This window comes from Saccostrea echinata, unplaced genomic scaffold (assembly GCF_033153115.1).
Source record: "Saccostrea echinata isolate AGI-Se365-2 ecotype Australia unplaced genomic scaffold, CSIRO_AGI_Sech_v1 ptg000029l, whole genome shotgun sequence".
NCBI classification, from domain to species: Eukaryota; Metazoa; Mollusca; class Bivalvia; order Ostreida; family Ostreidae; genus Saccostrea; species Saccostrea echinata.
In genome coordinates this window covers 9,078,696-9,098,981 of record NW_026889778.1, presented here as the reverse complement: position 1 = coordinate 9,098,981, position 20,286 = coordinate 9,078,696, and the positions used below count along the sequence as shown (strand labels likewise).

General features: G+C 37.1%; 3 protein-coding genes across 3 annotated transcripts; all 3 read right to left on the bottom strand.

Moving 5' to 3' along the window:
* Positions 1 to 8,409: 8,409 nt before the first annotated feature.
* On the bottom strand, positions 8,410 to 11,861 carry LOC133194458 (uncharacterized). The gene is made up of 4 exons (XM_061330414.1): positions 11,660 to 11,861; positions 11,379 to 11,480; positions 11,137 to 11,245; positions 8,410 to 8,612 (listed from the first exon to the last, which is right to left on the bottom strand). Exons 1-4 carry the CDS (start codon positions 11,859 to 11,861, stop codon positions 8,540 to 8,542), a joined length of 486 nt encoding a protein of 161 aa, XP_061186398.1. The 3' UTR covers positions 8,410 to 8,539.
* A 6,092-nt stretch (positions 11,862 to 17,953) lies between these two features.
* LOC133194934 (uncharacterized) lies at positions 17,954 to 19,198 on the bottom strand. The gene has a single exon (XM_061330832.1). It carries the CDS (start codon positions 19,196 to 19,198, stop codon positions 17,954 to 17,956), a length of 1,245 nt encoding a protein of 414 aa, XP_061186816.1.
* A 216-nt stretch (positions 19,199 to 19,414) lies between these two features.
* On the bottom strand, positions 19,415 to 19,945 carry LOC133194933 (baculoviral IAP repeat-containing protein 3-like). The gene has a single exon (XM_061330831.1). The coding sequence runs from the start codon at positions 19,943 to 19,945 to the stop codon at positions 19,415 to 19,417; it is 531 nt and encodes a 176-aa protein (XP_061186815.1).
* Between the last annotated feature and the right edge of the window lie 341 nt (positions 19,946 to 20,286).

The window sequence follows — 20,286 nt, the reverse complement described above, 5'->3', positions numbered from 1 at the left end:
ATTTTGGTAACGGCTTTATCATCAAAGGAGAAATGTGGAGAACACGAACACTATTCAAGTTCAAAGTCCATTAAAACAATACAAATCGTGTGAAGAGCAAACACGGACCTCCAAAAACATCAGAGGTGGTATCACGTGCCATGGAGGAGTGAGCATCCCCTGAGTGAAAAATTCTCGAAAGGGACGTTAAACAACAACAGCAACCGAAAGCTCCATGCACAAGACAAAATTTCTGGGACCTACATCAAGTGACGTCATTTATGCATGAAATGAAAAAAAAAAATGAAAATTCTTCAATGGGAAGAAAACGAAATTTAATTCATTCAACTTAGTATCGGTCATTTTGTGAACATACCGGATGAAAAGCCTAGAAAAATCAAATTATGTCACTTATTGAAGTATTTGTATGTAGATGAATATGCACATATTTATAAATATTTGTGAATTACATTCACAGGCACTTGTGTCGTATACGGGGCACCCCCTACTTATTTTTGCCACAAGACTTCCGAGTATTCCATTCCGAGGTCTCTGGTTTTATCCTACATTTATAACCCCAACCGGAAGCTTTGTATCCCATCTAAAGTCTTATTTTGTATCGAGGTAATATTCGAGGAATAAATGAGTGGTTTACAATATGTGGCTTGACCAGAGACGTCTGAAACGATTTAATTGTAACGATATTGAAACGATATAATAATAAAATACGAGCTTGATGCGGGTATACCTGAAATTCAGTTAGGTACCTTGTGGTAAAAATAAGTAGGGGGTGCCCCGTATATACGAAACAAGTGCCTGTGATTACACTGATGAGTTTATTGAATGATATATTCAAAACGTTCTTGAAACACGTAAGCAGAGCGTGGGGAAGGGAACAATAACCGGGTACTGACCTCAGAAAGTCAGATCTTGCAGACATGAGGTCCATTTTTCCAAAGAGGTATCCACCTTTACCAAAAAACCTCAACTTTTATGTGTATTTATACCCCCCCCTTTTTTCTTCATTTAGGGGATGTAATTCTAAGAATCATCTTGTCTAGTGTCCATGCAAATGGATCTTGGTCATGACTACGTAATGTTGTTACAACTCGTACTTAATACAAAGATCATTGTTTATGAATGGATTATATACCAAAACGTTGATCAAAGGATCATTCTAACTAAGCCAAGGTCACCGGCAAAAAAAGTTTAGAATTCTTGCAAGGTCTATCCACTTCTAAATGGAGAAATATCGGAAATTCATATAAACACAGGAATTAAATTTCCAAGTTGTTCAAGTTCCAGGCAGTTAGGGTAAATTAAACATCCATGTCCAAACCTCTAAATGAGAAAAGTACAGTTACTTAATCATATTTCTTTTCTTTGGTAGAAACTCTATCTTTGTCTATACCCAAGATGGTTGCAAAAGTTTATAGAATGAATATTTGTGTATTGTTACGTGTTTGTTTTATCAAAGTTTACAGCTGATACGCTCTGCGGCAAAAATTGAATCGATACACTGTTTTGTTTTTATGCTTGATGCCTTGCTTTTCAAAAACAATTATGTGGAATACAATTTCATGTACATCTACAGATATCAGTTCATAAGAATATTTAAAGTATCAACAACTACGACACACTTAACAGCAACGTAGGATCTCAACAATTCTAAATTTGGATAGGGAAACTTCCGTTGCGTCTAGCCGACCCCCCCCCCCCCCCCTCCCAGGTGTCAATGGCATATGCTGTAAAAAAAACTGAATTTACACATGTTCACTGAAATGATAAAAATTTGTTCAGTATTTTTTGGGCCAATACAAGGTGGAACTTTTATAGTAAATATTAATACACGCAATGAAAGCACACTAAAGCTTGCATGTCATTGATATATTAATTTCAACGGTGAAAACAAGTTCTTTTTTAATAGGCAGAACTTATCAAAAAATTCACATTTATTTATCTACTTATTTTTCTCCTTATATTGTTAAATTTACTAAAATACTAATAAAATATTATTCAATGTTCCATGTATGTCTTTTCTGTAACAGTGGTTGATTACTACACTCGGTAAAGAACTGCATGTTCGGCAGAGGGTCGAGAAGCTTTTTTGTAATATAAAGAGAGAAACAAGTTCATCATGTGCTTAGTAATTTTTTTCTTACTCTTTCCATTATTTTTTTTAAATTGTCTTTTTCTCAAATAATGATCCCTCGGGCATTGGGCGGGGCCACAATAGGCGATCAAATTTTATATTGGACTATATAGAAATCTTTATGAATCCTCTTCCCCAAAACAGCAAAGGCATGATTAGACATTGATAATGAAGGACCCTCGCGTAGTGTACATTCGAGTCTTTTATTCAGATTATGACTCCGGGAGAAGGGTAGGGCCACAATAGGTGAAAAAAAAAATATAACATGGAAATAGATGAGAAAATCTTTAAAATTCTTCTGTTGAAGAACGGCACTGTATTTTTACGCCCTCCAACTTGAAAAAAAGAATATGTAATCAATATATTTAGAGCCCTTTGCTTGACAGACTTCATTTTATTTAAGCAATATTTTTTTCATCAATCAGTCTTTTTGGTATTATTATTTAAATTAATCATTTCCCCTTTGAGGATGTGGCCTCTCATTTTAGAAATTTGAATCCTCTTTATTGATAGTTTGCTATGACGGATTTGGTTGAATAGGCCAAATGGTTCTAGACAAGAGTCTAGTGTTAACAGACAGACAGAAAAGCTAGACCGATGTACATCGGACGATGTTGATAATAAGAAAAGCACTTGAACCTTCAATTTAATCGAGATGAAAACTGAAATGAAATGTATCATTGCATCCTTTGGTTATTAAAGTTTCTTTCTTTCTTTTATTAACCGTTCACGTAGCTTAATCGGTAGAGCGCTCGCTCCGTGATTAGGAGGTCGTGAGTTCGAATCTCGGCCGAGACTGACCTAAGTCGATAAAAATGGGTAGAAACTGTTCCTTCGCCGTGCGCTCGGCACTTTGAAGTGAAAGTTGCGGGTCCTTCGGATGAGACCTTAAAAACCGAGGCACCTTGTCATGGCAGGCGTTGGAACGACAAAGATCCCCCACTGCTCAATGGCCCTGAGTGCCGAGTAAAGGTCAAAATTTGAAGCCCTTCACCGGTATATGCTGACGTCTCTATATGAGTGAAAAATTCTCGAATGGGACGTAAAACAACATACAATCAATCAATCAATCTTTCTTTATTGCACCAATTCAATCTCTGCATTATTTTGTTTCCAGGTAAACTGGACCCTAAGAAAAGAAGAGTTATGTTTGACATTGAAACAACTGGTTTGAATCGCAATTGACCTTGTGCAGCTCTCTGTATTTGATGACAACAGTAAACTCAATGTCTATATACAGTCAAATCAGCTAATTAGCAAAAATGCCATAATATATTCATTTGAGAACAATGTTTATTACAATGGAAAAGAAGTGGAATCAGACAATTTGAGATCAAGTTTAATATTCAAATTCATAAAATATCTGTAAAGGCATAATAATCCTATATTAGTTAGGCAGAACATTATGTCATAAGACATGTTTTAGCAACAAATAGCATGAAAGCAACATGCTTTCTGAATTTATTTTACATGTTTATGCATGTGTGGATACTCTCAAAATTGTAGGGAATCACTGAATTCTTCTTTAACAGGTTCCTCTTCCACATTCACAGCCTTCAGAAGTCATTCAAATCCTTAGTGGAACAGAGGGTCATGTCATCTCTGACATCCAAGAAGATTGCAGGAGCCAAGGTATTTATACATTTTGAGATAGGAGGCGAAAAGTGAGGTACTTGGTTCCGTGGGACAGACTATAAGAATGAAACATATTTGCTTATAAAGTTAAAGGGACAAACTCTGAGGTGTGAAAACTCTATTAGGATAAAATAATATCCAAAGTTTTGAAATTTCTAAAAGCACGAAGAGTGTCTTCAAACCAAGTTTACCTCACGATTCTAGCAGCGCTTTCCAAGTATTATAGAACGCAAGCTTTCGATATGTACAAATAATATGTTTTGAAGTATCCAGCTTAGTGTTGTTCTTTTGCATTATTGTTGTCACGAGTGACAGAGGAAAGACCGACCGGGATGCGTAAATAGCTGACTTTTTACATACTGTCTTAGCCAAATTCTCGTTACACAACATGATCAATTCTCAACTTGTTGAACAGATACACTGTATGACGTCATCGGTCGGAGTTTTTAATTTAAGTGACAGATACAGCATAACAAAATAAAAACATTTTATTTTTGTTAATATTTTCAAGTTTCAATTCATTTTCAGGAGTTAAATTATATCTCTAAATAACGATATTTAGAAAACTTGTGTTCTAAAATTGACGTCATCTAGCCTTCTATTACGTCATATTGTATCACTGATTTAGTCAAGTCGGATCATCTTAGTGCTTCCTAACACACCTGCGGGCTAATTGCATTGGGCGCGCCAGCGCGTTCATCTCATCCCAATATCACAAAAGTATTTTCTCCCTGCATTAAAACACTCAAATGACATCGATTTTCTTTATAATTAAGCATTATCGTTATATTCAAGTCGACAGCCCGAGCCGGATTGTAAATTTTGTTGGGTGGATCCAGAAATTTTTCCCTAGAAGGTGTTGGCTCAAATCGCAAGGGGAAGAGGTCCAAGGCATAGCTTTAGTAATTTTACTATGTCAGTTTAAATAAATTTGAATTTTCCAGGGATCCGGATCCCCTTTGATCCACGCATGCCTTACCACAATTTGTGCTAGAGTAAACCGAAATTTACCCCAATTTTTTGAGTTGGCCTACTTTCGATTTATCTCTCTATATATATATCTCTCCAAACATTAACTAATAGCATTTAAAAATATTTAGTGCTTTGGTTTTAATAAATTTTCTTTATGTATAACAAAAATTTACCGTTATTACGTAATGACCCTAGACTCTAGAGTTTAACCTCCTTTTTAGAGACTTGATTATCATGGCAAAAAGCTGCCATACATTGGTATCAGTGTTTGACAGATATTCCTTGTTACGTATTAAAATAATACTACTACTACTAAATATTAACTTGTCTTTATTTGATGAGGGGGGGGGGAGTAACTTTAGTTACAGAAATGACTGGCCTGTGAACCTAAACAGTTCATTTGCACCACAGATCATGTGCCAGTATACATAAAGTCCTGCCTCCCCATATTGTAGTCTTCTCAACCACTTATCTCATTAAAAATCCAATCATATGAAATACATATAATGTACAATGGTTCCATCAACATTCCTTAAACATTAATTTTTGTGATGGTCATTAAAGTAAGAAGCATATCAAAAAGTTTTATGATAACCTGTGTTCACGAAATACTGAGTCGTTCGCTGATTGCACAAAAATTGATGCCAATATCGAATGAAATATCGAGCCCGATGCTAACAAAATTGTATAAGCGATAATTTATTTTGTAAACAAAATCTGTTGCGCGAACGCGCCGACGCGCTGAATACAATTAGCCCACCTGCGCGGTTAAAAGTTTTTTTTTACTCTTTCTTTGCACTTGATCCGACCTGTTCTTTTCCCAAACGTTCTGTTATTATTATTTTTTCTATGTTGCTTTTGTCTTGCCCTTTATTCACAATTAGTGTTCTTGACAGAATGTATGGGTTTGACAACCTTTCACCATCATCACCATTTTCATTTACTAGCATTACTGTTATAATGATTTTAATACAGACAAGAGGCCCAAGGGCCTTAACGGTCACCTGAGTATAATACAACAATTGAGAGGATCATAGAGTATAAAATCAACTGATAGATGAAGCTTTGTTGCCTAAAATCAAGAGAAGTAGGAAGATCAGGATCAACAAAATAATTGGTCTAATATTCAGTAACAACTCATAAATTAAGTTCTAATCTGTCCCCCTCTCATCACTATCACCGTGTAGACTTTTAACAAACAATTAGTGCTTCTGTACCATCTTTAACGCCATAATATAACATCACATTGACCTTTTTGGTCTTTGAAGAACATTTAATAAGATATTTTTGTCTCATTTTTATTTATCTATTATTTACAGGTCTACCTGATCATCAAAACTAAGAAAGTACTTTTTGTATTATAAAATAAAAATTCTAGCATAATTCTCTTATTTTATTAACTTTTCAAGTACATTATTTACAGTGATTAATTATCAAAGGTGAATGGAAAAAAGAATAACTTCTCTCAGTAGAATAAAAATTAATAGAACCCTGCCCAGGACCTGATTGCTTGACCAAATCAAAATCTGGTAAAAATACCCTTGTTTATTAAAACTTTTACTCAGTTTGCCTCTGATATGCCCAGAAGCAGAGAAGATTTTCACATGTATAATGCATTTTCACTACAGATTCAACACAGCCCTACCCTAACACAAGAACCCATGACCCAGGGTCAAGAAATTTACAAATTTGGAAGAGTTACCCCCAGCATCATAACTATGCACTTCAAAGAATTAACACATTTCCACTATATCATCAATACCCCCCCCCCCTTTCCGTTATTGCCAGAACCCCTGATCCTGGGATGGGACCACAAGTTTTAAAATTTCTGTTAGAAGCACCTTTATTCATCATAACTATGCAATTTGTTTATTTGCTCAACACTAAGGAGCAGACAGGATTAATTAATAGAATTAATGCATTTTCATTATATTATCAATAGAGCCCCACCCTTACACCAGAACATCTGACACAGGGTAATGAAACTCAAAATTCTGAATGAAGCACCCTTGTTTATCATAACTATACACTTAGTTTCTTTGCTTTATAACCAGACGCAACAGAAAAGAACATTTTCCAAGATATTATGCTTTTCCACTATATAATCGATAGAGCCCCCCACCCTTTCCACCAGAACCCCTGACCCTGGGGCAATATATTTCACAATTTTGGAAGAGGCATCCTTGCCTATCATAATCATGCACTTAGTTTGTTAAAATAATCTCAAGGGGCAGAGAAGAAGATTTTCAAAGTATTAATGCATTTTCACTATATAATCAATAGAGCCCCACCCTAACACCAGAACCCCTGACCCAGGGGCCATGAAATTCATAAATTTGGAAGAGGCACCCTTACTCATCATAACTATGTACTCAGTTAGCTTGTTTAATACCCAGGAGCAGAGAAGAAGATTTTAAGAGTATTAATGCATTTTCACTTTATAATCAATAGAGCCCCACCCTAACACCAGAACCCCTGACCCAGGGGCCATGAAATTCATAAATTTGGAAGAGGCACCCTTACTCATCATAACTATGTACTCAGGTAGCTTGTTTAATACCCAGGAGCAGAGAAGAAGATTTTCAGACTATTAATGCATTTTCACTATATAATCAATAGAGCCCCACCCTTATACCAGAACCCCTGACCCAGGGGCCATAAAATTCATAATTTTGGAAGAGGCATCCTTGCTCATCATAACTATGAACTCGGTTAGTTTGTTTAATACCCAGAAGCAGAGAAGGTTTTCAGAGTACTAATGCTTTTTCTCTATATAACCAAATAACACCAGAACCCCTGACCCAGGGGCCATGAAATTCACAATTTGGAAGAGGCATCCTAGCTTATCATAACTATGTACTCAGTTTGTTTGTTTAATACCCAAGAGCAGAGAAAAAGATTTTCAAAGAATTAATGCATTTTCACTATATATTCAAAAGAGCCCCATCGTAACTACAGAACCCCTGAGCCAGGGGCCATGAAATTCACAATACTTTCTCATTAAAACTATGCATTAAGTTTGTTTCCTGAATATCCAGGAGCAGAGGAGAAGATTTTTTCAGGAATAATGCATTTTCACTATATATTCAACAGAGCCCTGCCCTAGCACCAGAACCCCTGACCCTGGGGCCATGAATTTCACAATTTAAGTAGAGGGTTCAATGCTTATTACAATCATGCCAACAGTTTGACTGCTTGATGTCCATTAGTAAAGATAAAGATTTTTAAAGATTGCATTAATTTTGATGGTTTTCACAATTTTTATTCCCCTTAACCCATAGATGCTACATGTATATGCCAAAATTGGTTGAAATTGGTTCACTGGTTCCAGAGAAGAAGCTGAAAATGTTCAAAAGTTTACGACCGACGCACGACAACGGACGAAAAGAGATAGCAATAGGTCACCTGAGTGACTCAGGTGACCTATTAAAAGTTTCATCTGTCTAAGAATAGAGTTCAAGAGGAAAAAAATATTGAGTTTCAGCAATAAAAGGACCAAGATTCCGACCAAAGATTGACATAGATGAGAATCAAACACAATTTGAAGTACATGCTACAGTACCAAACAATAATCGATTAACAAAAGTTTAATCCCGAAAAATGGAAATGGGTTCTATCTTCTCAAATTTAACCGGTAATAGCAATGGACCTCTAAAAAACGAACAAAAGTATTAAGGTAAACCATCATTTTTATTGATACAATGAACTATGTGATCATTGCTGTCTAAGTATTAAAAACACGAAGATCGAGTCTGTTGTCTTCCCTTACTGATGGTGTAGGTACGCAGGGATGAGTTCACGTCATCCATATTGATGAGATCGTGGCTGCAGGGAACAGAATTCATACCTAGATGCCATTGGGTTGGTCGGGTCTCTGAAGATGACAAAAATAGATATTAACTAACAGTTTAACAACATAAAAGAACCTCAGACATGTTTGTTTTCTGTTCTCTTTTGAGAAATGTAAAGACATAGCTAATATATAATTCGCTTTGCAAGCTTCCTTTTTGTCCCCCGCTTTCACTGAAAGTGGGGGATATTAATTTGGGTCTGTCCGTCCGTCTGTATTTCTGTCTGTCTGTAACACTTTCGTTTCCGCGCGATATCTCGAGAACCCTTTGCGTTAAACAACAAACAATCAATCAATCGAGAACCCTTTGAGCTTTCGCAATGAAATTTTGCATAGCAACTCCCTTTGGACTAACCCTTTTAACTTTGAGATGAATAGGTCAAAGGTCAAGGTCATAAATTCTGTTTGCTTTAACTCTTTTGTTTCCGCGCGTTATCTCGCGAATTCTTCAAGCTTTTGCAATGAAATTTTACATAACTCCATGTGGCCTAAAGACGACCTCTATTGATTTTGAGGTCAAAAGGTCAAAGTTCAAGGTCGTAAATTCACAAATTCCGTCTTTGTGTAACACTTTCGTTTCCGGGCGATATCTCAAAAAGCTTTTGAGCTTTTGCAAAGAAATTTTATACCTAACTCCCTATTGCATCTCTCGCCCCTCTCAAAGTGTCCCGCCCCGTTTTTTTTATTTATTGTATATTTAAAAGTCGCTTGGCACTATTGTTAGCACAGGGGCATGTGGAGAGTTATTACGTATAATACAGGTTGTCGGCCTACTTTATATTATTATACATCTATTAGGACTGTTTAGTAAAGGCTAAATTAGACAATATGTAATGTGTAAAATTTTGACAATATCGAACGTGAATATAAACATTTTGTGACCTAATGTTTGCATTTAATCAGACTTAACTCAATATGAGTCGTATTATGAGTAGATCAACTTCTTGTTACATAGTCAAAGAAGCATAACTCTTGCGACATTATCATTATTGACGTTTGTGTGTGACCTAGTGTTTGCCTTTAATTTGCTGTATAATCAAGTGCCTCCGTGGTGTAGGGGTATGTTGCTCGCTTAGCAAGCGAGAGGCACGGGTTCAATCCCCGATCGATTCGATTTTTCTTTTTTTAATGTTTTTTTTTTTATTTACTAAAGGATACTATTCAACATGTGAAATGAAAAAGTTATGATGTCTGGCGTGTTCAAACTCATAAAATCATTATTACAGTGTGGTAAATATTCTGTACATTAAAAAGAATTTTCTATACTCATATGAAAGAATAAGTAATCAAATCTTTATATTCATATGGGCATTGTTTTTAATTTGCTTCAATATACATGTATAAATTTAAGAATTCTACAAATACAGGGGGGCAGTGTGACCCCCCCCCCCCCCCGAACTGCACATGCTCTTCTTTTTTCCCTGAGCGGGGGACAAAAATTCTCTGAATTAGCTTGTTATTTTAGAAAGGATGGACGAGAGAATAGCTCATTTCAATGACAAAGCCATGTTCACATCTACTGTCATTGAAGTAAGGCTAAGGTGATTATTTTTTTCGCTGTACAGTTCACTTGCGGATATACATGGAGTTTTGCGTGATCAGCTTAGCCCTATAACAATTGCATCCGACAGTAAATACATACACATTAACCATCTCTATTCATTTATTTTGTGGTATACTAGTACTTGTTATGCATTGTGTATTTCTTTAAAGAAAAGATTGTTAATGTCCACATTAAGTTTCTTCACGTATGATTCCTATGTAATAAATGCATATTACGAAAATAATTATCTCTTTCTTTGGTTTTGTGACTACTGTGTCTATCTTGAATCTTCTAAAATAAATGAGTGGTCATTTCAGTATTTTCTTAAAAGTGTATTGCACTTCCATACACTTTCGTTTTACTTCCACTAGATGGCATATTTTTAGGAAACAAACGACATATGTAATAATAATAATCACTCAAATAATAATTGAGTGACAATTAGTAAGTAAAAACTTCATTGTAAACCTTCGTAACCACGGTAGCTGGGTCTGTAGATTGCTCGTTCTGTCATCGAAATATTCAGGCGGCGACAAACCTAAGTTGATAAAAACAGGTAGCAATAAAATAAAAAAAGTATTGTTCTTACGCCAGGCGTTAGGTTAGAGTTGTGGGTCTTTCGGGTTAGACCCTTTAAAAAAAATCTCTCCCTGCTCAGTGGCACTGAATGCTGAGTATATTCTACCATGGTTTGTGTTGGATTTTTTATCCAACGAGTTGTGTGTTTTTATCCCCAAGCCTTTGCAAATTGTATGAAAATCATTCAACGGTTAAATTACTGATTTCGCAAAGTTGAAGATGTCTTTTTTTTAAGTACAAAGTTATACCCTATATATAATATTTTCCCCCTAAAATAGGATGTTGCGTTTCAGTAAATATGTATAGTTTACTTGGTCAAATTCACACAAGAACGATTGTGACGTCAAAACCGTGGGCATGAAGACAATGTTTTGAGCTTATCCACTGTATAAAGAAGTATATAATATATATACTTGTATATCTTACCCCACGCTTGATCGACCCTTGAGATGAAAACCCTTTGGAGGCCTTGTTGCAAAGTTGTTTTTAAAGGTGAAGATAGTAGAGTCCAAAATACAGCTCTTTATTTTTAAACCTAATAAATATTCAATTAATAAAAAACGACTTGAATTTATTATATTCTTCTAAATTTAAAATAAATAAATGTCAGTGTTAAGATATATCACTGAAGAGATTTATCAATGAGGACGTGTTTTGTACATGTTCACCTTTCTTCGTACAGCATCGTAGTATTGTCCCGCCATTTGGACCTGGGAAATCTGCAGCTAGGAGAGTGTCGCCAGGGCATCTCCAACCCCTGACATTGAAATCTGATCAAAAAGTTCATCGATGTTTCAAATTAAATCTACTCCGATTCAGAAATAGACTTCATTTTATTTTCCTAAATATCAAAGCTAAACAAAAGGACTTGGATGAAAAACTCTTTTTATCTTACCTTGCATTTAAGATAGATTTTGTCATACATTTATTAAACTGATAAAGAACCTACCTATTAAAACACACTTTTCATTACGTGGTGAAGGTATACAACCAACGAAAAATTCTGGTGCAATGTATATGATGGTTGTTCGTAGCTCATCTTCTAAACAACTGTCCCGAACAAGATCCGTGTTGCATGATTTGTCATAACCCTGTATTAGGTGTAACTCAAGAATGCAACACAGTGCAAATAAGGGAAATATTCCTTTCATTGTCTCCTGTCGGAAGTAAAATTTCAAAAATTACAATCAGAATGCACACATTTGTGATGAACAATTGATCGAGTATTTTGCTGAAAATAACTAAAGAAAGATGGATATTTTCTAAAGATTTCTACAATTATCTATTCTCTTTGATTCTTAAAAACATATTCTTTCATAGATAAGTAAAGGGTATTGCGGAACGGAAACTGAATATCTTGTAAAAACAGATATAAATCAGGCTGGATATAGTATTTATATATATTATGCTGACTATTATTATTATGTTGACTGTTGTATAAAACCAACATTTTTTCCCATTTTCTATGTTTAATCACCTCTGACAAACATGTTAGTACACCCTATCATGACGCCACATTGTGCTACAAGTTCGTCATAATTTTGTTTCATGCAGTTAGGTATTATAAATGTACAGATATATAGTTTCAAAGAATTTCAGTCAAGTCAAGAAGATACGAGATCGTCTTAAAAGAAGACTGGCGTACGGAGTACAAAGAGACTGTGTTAGGATACTCTCACTGGGACATTGTGTGTAGTGACGGACACTCTGTTGTATGTATGTTTGGATACTTGCTGTAAGTTCGTACTTTTTTTGTATATATTACTGTAAATAAATTGTTGTTAAATTTAAACTGTGATTGATTTCTGCTGGCATTTCGGGTTATTCTGACCCATTACGATATATATATATATATATATATATATATATATATATATATACAGGTAAACTTCGGTATCTCGACATCGGATATGTCGACAACCTGGGATATGTCGACATCCTCCCGCGGTCCCGGCAGTATTTACTATATAAATGATTTGCAAAATCTCTGATATGTCGACCTCGGTAATGTCGACAACCCGGGTTATCTCGACGTATATTCACAGTCCCAAGAGCGAAATTTACCTGGCATATGTCGACATCGGCAATTTTCTGCTCTACTGAACCTAACTATTTGTCAGAAAGGGTCGCTCGTCACGCACGGACGACTCCGGGTATCTCGACGTCGTCAAAGTTTCACACCTTTCACACCAATGTTTTGACTGCACGCTGCTTAATTAATTTTATAGACTGTGTTTGTAGGTGAATCCCAAGCCCCTTCGGCGTCTTTGAGAAGTTAATTGAGCTTGGGTAATATCATCGCTAAATCTACACGATTCTGCGTAGATGTACAGAATGTTATTTATATCGAAACGTAACATAACTTTTAAATTTGAAAAAGATAACTAAATTACAATGAATAACAAAATCTCACTGAAAAATTCATACTAAGGAATTAAAAAAAAAGTTTTCATGATATTTTGTAGTTAAAATGTATTCAACAGGAAACAATCCAATTAACGACACGATTGACAGAATCAGTCGTAATTCGTGCATCCGTAACATCACTACGTTAGTTTAGATACACAAATCTCTTTAAAAAATTAATTTTATTGTACATTCTTTCTGAATGAAATAAGAAAAAAATAATCCGCATTTATTATTTTTTTTACCGTATATCGGATGTCGACTTTATACGGTTCGAAGTTTATAGAGCGCATTTCGTATCCTGTTCTGACGAAAAGGCAAGTTACAGTCGAATGCAGCTCAATGCTGTAACTTGGTGCTGAAACTTTGTGAATTTAGAAAGATTTCGATAAGGAACACGTTTTATAAACAAGATTTTTAAAATAACTTCTTAGATTTTTAATAAAAATAGAGGGAATTCTGAAATATGTTGAGCTTCAGTCTATATTAAAGTCATGTACATGTACATATAATAAGCTTGTCTGTTTTGCTATGCAATGAAATCTTGGACGTCAAGTCTCAACTCTGATATCTCGACACCTCGGATATCTCGACATTTTCCGATGGTCCCGTCGATGTCGTGATAACGAAGTTTACCTGTATATATAAATGTAAGGGGTGAAGATAATGAACAGTTTTCAATCTCATAAATCCAGTAAACAAAATCAGTCATGGATAGGACAAAAACGGATCTCATAGAAACACTGGAGGTGAGAACATGCGATATCCAATAAGATACGGTTTTAAAAAGCTTGTATTTTCTTCTTTAATCAAAGAGATAGTCAAAACATCATTTTGACGTCACTGAAATTGACACCAAAAGCGTGCACGACGTCATACTTTTCCAGAACGAAGGAATATCCACCTTCCGAAACTAAGCGTTTCTGAACAGGAAGTTAACAAATTTAAAATTGTACATCTACTTCTTGAGTAGCAAGACTGCTGATAGTGCGCAAGCTTCTGCAATCTTACAACGTGTAAGATTCACAACACAAGTATCTATCAGAACGCCTCATAATGCGTCCAAATCTGAGAAGGAAAAAAGAATACCTTATGTATCAAAGTCAAAAATCGTTATGGATTATTTATGAAACAGTATGTTTTCAAACAGGCACAGAGATAGAGAGAAATAAGATTAAAACAGGCGTGGAAAGGTAGTGTACAATGTACATATATATACATATCAAGACAACAATCAATTGCATGGGCGGATCTAGAAATACACTGGAATCCCCTCCTCCCACAGGAAAACACGGACCCTTCGTAATATACAGCAATGATAGCAGTTTAACTAATGAAAATTGACTAAAGAAATGACTTGTCCTAACACCCCCCCCCCCCGAAAAAAACCTACAGACACACAATATAGGGTTTTCTTCCAGGGCAAGTTTAGATTTTGTTGTTGTATTTTCCTTGAGTATAACTCATTGTGTCACTGAATTTGCGTAATGTCGGCTTTAAACGAAACTTGACATCCTTGCATCATCAACTTATTTGTCAATAGCCTGTCTTGTTTTAGAAACTGTTCGTACGTAGAACAAGCTCTTGCGTATCGAATCAACTGGGAGACATAAACTCCATGGACAGGAGGTAATTTTTTTGTTTGTTTAAGGTCCCTCTCGTGAATTTTTCTACTCACGCCAACACGTGCCATTGGAAAGAAGACCAGTCTCCACGTCCCGCAGTGGGATTCAAACCCGCGACGTAAGGATAAACCCCTCACTCCGAGACTCTAGACCAAACACTCTAACCACTGCGCCACGCGGGTGAAAATAATATTGGTATATTGCTACATAAATAAGAGTCGCCCGCGTGACGCAGTGGTTAGGGCGTCTGCTCTAGAGTCGCAAAGTAAGGAGTTGATCCTTACGTCGCGGGTTCGAATCCCACTGTGGGACGTGGAGACCGGTCCTTCGGATGAGACCGTATAAACCGAGGTCCCGTGTCGCAGTAGGTGCTGGCACGAAAAAGACCCCTCACTGCTCAATGGCCGTAAGTGCCGAGTATTAGACAAAATTTGCAGCTCTCCACCGGCAAGTGGTGGCGTCTTCATATGAGTGAAAAATTCTCGAGAGGGACGTTAAACATACAAACAAGCAAACATAAATAAGAAAAGTTGACGAAAGAAAAGTTGAAGTCAACATGTTTATCATAAACGTTTATTGTTTGTTTGCCAGAATGTTTTTTTGCTAGTTAAATATCCTTATATGAAACAGATGTGTCAGACTCTGTGGTGTCTTATTTTGAGTTTAAAGTGATATTGATGAGTAGTAATTTTGATAAACTCTGGAAGCATTGTCGGATACTAATGGTAAGTCAGAGTGTTATTATACGTATAAAAGCGTACTTGTCTCATTTCTAAATTCCTGGAAAGTTAAACACAGTTATACCTTTATTTAATATTTTTGTTTAACGATTTTGCAAGCATGAATAACAGTAGTAATTACGTGATAAAACTCATAATTCGAGGTCCTTACAGTAATTACTGATAGCGGGTTAGGCTGTACTGTCAGTTGTAAATTTTCGATAGATAAAAAAAACTTTTACACTGAAAAATTAACTTTTCGGGGTGGACGAAGGAAACTTTGAATTCGACGATGTTCCTTTAGTAATGGACGTTCATATTTTTTTCTGGTTTGAACCTTCAACTGCATGACAGAAATAACAGAGATATTTTGTCGACAAGCATTGAGGAAATTGAAGCCAATGACTACCCGGAACATCGAATGATTAGAATATTTTTCAGTCTTAATCTTCGTAATTACTTACAGTTCAACTAAACTTCATTTTTTTAATAATCAATATTCGAATAAATTTTATCTTTTATCTGTTCAGCAAATACCGTATATACTCGCCTATAAGTCGGTATTTTGGGAGTTAAATTTTGGTCCAAAACTCTATGTCCGACTTATAGGCGAGTCATAAAAAGATTAGTATTTTTCTGGACGGCGAAATGTAGTATTTTATAAACACTTCCTATGATTATCGTTGAACTATATCCTATCATTTACGTTTTCTATTATTATACGTAAAGTACAAGTATTTACATATTTTGATAACTTAATGATTTAAAATTAAATATCGGCGTCATTTCTTAAAAATATTAATCAAAATCGGGTTAAAACATTAGAGCATTGATTTGAAATTGTCAACTGATTCTGGCAAAAAGTTATACCGACTTATATAAATAACCTCAGAAAATACAACCGACTTATAGGCAGACCGACTTATAGGTGAGTATATACGGTATTTTGTCCTAGCTAGAAATCTTACTTCCTCCATTTCGCTGTGCGCCATAACAAATGTACTATTTAATTCTTTGCGACTTCAAAGGACATTTTAAAAATAAGAATAAAATACCATATCTTTCAGAATATTTCATAAGCACTGAAAATTACTGGTCGGATCACAAACAATCGTTCTAATGTAAAAGAGACCTTGCAATTGCAAAAGATTGTCGATCTCCCAGCCGAGTTCTTTCGAATGCGAGAAAAATTCTTCCCATATCTTTTATGCTTCATAACACCATACTGTCAGTAATCCAACTATCATCAGTATGTTTAGTAATGGATTTAATGGTCATTATAATTTATTCCCTTTGTAAAGCGCTGCTTTGTATTCTCGGGTTGATGATCCCGGTCTTTTCTGAACCGGCCAGGGCCGTGCCGTCGGGTTTGGTGATCTTGGCTTTTAAGTAAAGTCGACTTCTTCTCAGATCGAGATACTCGTTTCCGCTTCCGGGGATGGCAAATTCGAGCGGAGCGTCGTCGGCGTCGAAGGACGATATGGGACGAGTTTCCGAAAAGTATATCTTTTGAAGAGCCACTTGATTGGGAGGATCGGTGAAAAGAGAGAGTTCGCATGGTTCTGCCGTGCTCGTATTGATGTCGCTCAGAAAAGACATGAATGCTAAAAAATGGGTTTTCCGTCGGGATGCGAGTTAGGCTTGCCTTTTCCTTTTGGCTTCTTCTTGAGATTCCTTTTCTTTGGAGGCTTCTGTCTCTTCGTCGGGACACGTCTTTTCCCTTTGAGCGTCGAGGAACGACTGATACCTTTTTTTCGGGGTTTCTTTTTTATAGATTTTTGTAAGGGCATGTGCGGCTCGTCGTTACGCATGGTTTCTTTCAGATCTGACAGGGCTCTTTCTCGCTCGGCTGCAACGGGTGTGACTTGAGGGATTTCCGACTTGGGGGTAGCGACATGTTTCACGGGAATCATGTAGGCTCTTCTTCGATTTAATATGCCACCCCCTCTCTGGCTTTTCTTTCTAATCGTCGGAATGAAGTTTTCTCCCCTCTCGGTGTGTCTAAATTGTTCCCACAACGAAGGATGCGAAACGTACGTCGGCCCAGACATGATGTCAGAGACGATGAAATACTAACGTCACCGTGGACTCTCCAGTCAAGAATGAAACGTCTGTGTCTTGCTTGTCCTTTATATACACGTGGATGTCTCTGAGGTCATTGGAGCGTAAAGGGATCTTATAAGGGCGAAGAAAAATCACGTTGTTGTTGTCCTTCAGGACGATGCGTCTCAGTAGAGGTTTTTGACTGCCTCCCACGATGCTGTCATCGCAGACCGAACAGTAGACGAAAATTTCCTTGTCGGTCGTTTTCCCGAGTTTGGTGTTTCTAAACTCGGTCAGTTCCACCGTCCAATCACCCGTCAAAGGTAAGGGTCTGGGTAAACGCACTCGGAAGTTTCCCGGTCGATTGTCGGGATGATCGGTGGCACTGTCCGTCGACTTGAGAACCATACGCATAGACATCTCGAAGGAAAGTGATACGAGGAATAGAGATTACGTCTCTTTTATATCGCTTTTCGGAATCCAACTGTCGAATTTCTTGGGCCATCCCAACCATCTCACCAGCACTTCTTCTTTACCCCGAACCTTGCGTTTACGTAGAATCCTATCGATTCTCCAGATCGTCTGCTCGTCTTTGATCACTTTCTGTAGTTCGCTGGCATAAAAAGTACCTTGGATCGGATCGTCTGTCAAATCCTTCAGTTTGTAGATGGGGATGCCTTGAGACACGAAACGATCTCGAATCACAAAGATTTCCTCGGTGTACGTTTGGTCGTAATCCCGCTGAAAGAGACGTCGCAAGTGCGTGATTCGTACTTGGTCTCCCACTTTAAATGTGTAAGGTAAACGTTTTTTCGTCTTGGACGATTTCTTCACTTTAGGAATCCGAGTGTCCCTTCGATGACGAACCTGATAGGCATCTAGTCTCACTTCGTCTTCGTTTTCCTTGGTCACAGAAGCCGGCGTGCGACCTTTCAGCGATCGGTTAGGGGTGTGGTTGATGGACTGAACCACGTCCTGTAAGATGTCCAGGTACTTGTATTTTTGCAAGTGCGTAAAATATCGATACAGACGTTTTTTCAACGTTTGAATGTATCTCTCGGCAAAATTGGCTTTGGTCTCGTTCAAGGCATAAAAAATCTTGATTCCTTGGTCTCTTAGATACTGTTGAAGAAATCGGTTATAAAATTCAGATCCCTTATCGGTTCTTATGGCTCGGGGGCGTCTCGATCCAGTAAACACGTCCTTAAACGCCTCAATAACTGATTTGGCTTTTCGGTCTTTTAAGGGCCGGACCCATAGAAACCGAGAAAAGACGTCGACAATCACGAGGAGGAAATGAACGCCATCGTTGTATTCGGACAAGTTCTGAACGTCTGCCAGGTCGGCTTCCCACTGGTAGTCTATACCTTGAACCACGACTCTCCTCCTCTTAAACCCCTTTCTACGCACTTTCTTTTGTAGCGAATAAGCGTCCTGGTTCTGTAGAAATTTTTTTATTTTAGTCATACCAATATTGAATTTACCCTCTTGTTTCACCACCTGATAAAGTTTAGAGGGTCCGGCAAAAGAACCGGGATGTCGAGGATCGTACCATATTTTTTTCCAAATATTCTTCCATGTCCATACGTCCTGACGTTCGACGTTGGAATGACGATATGTCATGTACACCTCTACTCTTATATCCTCAGTTATACACAAATACAACAAAAGACAAGTATCAGGTTTGGATATCATTTTTATTCATACAATTCTAATATTAAAAGAAAATTACAAAAATATCAGTGTGTTGCCCGTCTCACTACTATGGTCGATCTCCGCCAATACGGCTCGGAGCACTTTAAGTGTCCTTGATCAGTTTATTCGGATTCTTGACGAGCAACTTGAACCAAAAAAAAATCCCAGAACCAATAAGATACATTTTAGAGTTTAAGACCAATGTTAGTTTTTCTTTCACCGAAAATTATTTCTGGGATGAATTCCTTTCCTGTAATTCTCGTTCTTTCCATCAGACACCATCTGAGCGAATTGACAATTCTTGGACCAACGAAGGTGTTCTTGGTAGGCATCGTCGATGGGTTCCCAATTTTTCAGTGTCATTCCACAGCAGAAACAGGTCACTTTATCTCCGATCTGTGTGTAGATAAATCCAGCTCGAGCCAAGTCTTTTTTGTTGGGTCCTTTCAAGTATCTTGGCCAGTCCCAAAACGTTGCAAACCGCGAGGCAAAAGTGACGTATTCTGGATACTGCCAGAGTTGATGTTGAGGAGGAGGCGGTGGTGGAATGTTCTTGATCTGTCTGGTCACGACATTTCGAGAACCGTTTGACCCCTCTTCATTCTCTTGATAACGCCAGGCAAAGTTGGCACTGGAATCCCAAGATGTGGAAGGGTTTACCTCTAGTGAGGAATAATCGTTCCAAGAATGTTCGGCACTGGAATCCGTCTCCACGAAATTTGCTGCACAATCTAGGGAAGAAGACATCTTGCTACCTCAAACCTTGTACGTGGAAATGATGACGAGGTGGGAAACAACCTCATTTATACTTTCACCTGTCACACATCATTCATTTCCATAGTGAGACTTCATTGTTTATCGATGAATAAGAGCTCACAGAATGACGTCAGAAGACTACCCTTTGTTCACGACAACAAAGAAAATGTTATGTCTTTGACGTCATTGTTCGTTTTTTTAGGATTCGTGACCTTTAGTCTTGTTAAATTATATCATTAGATATAAATACCCTGTTTCTATATTGACGTCATCTCTATTCAGTAGACGTGAACTTATTTTTTATGGAGGGTGGGCGAGAACAATACATTTCA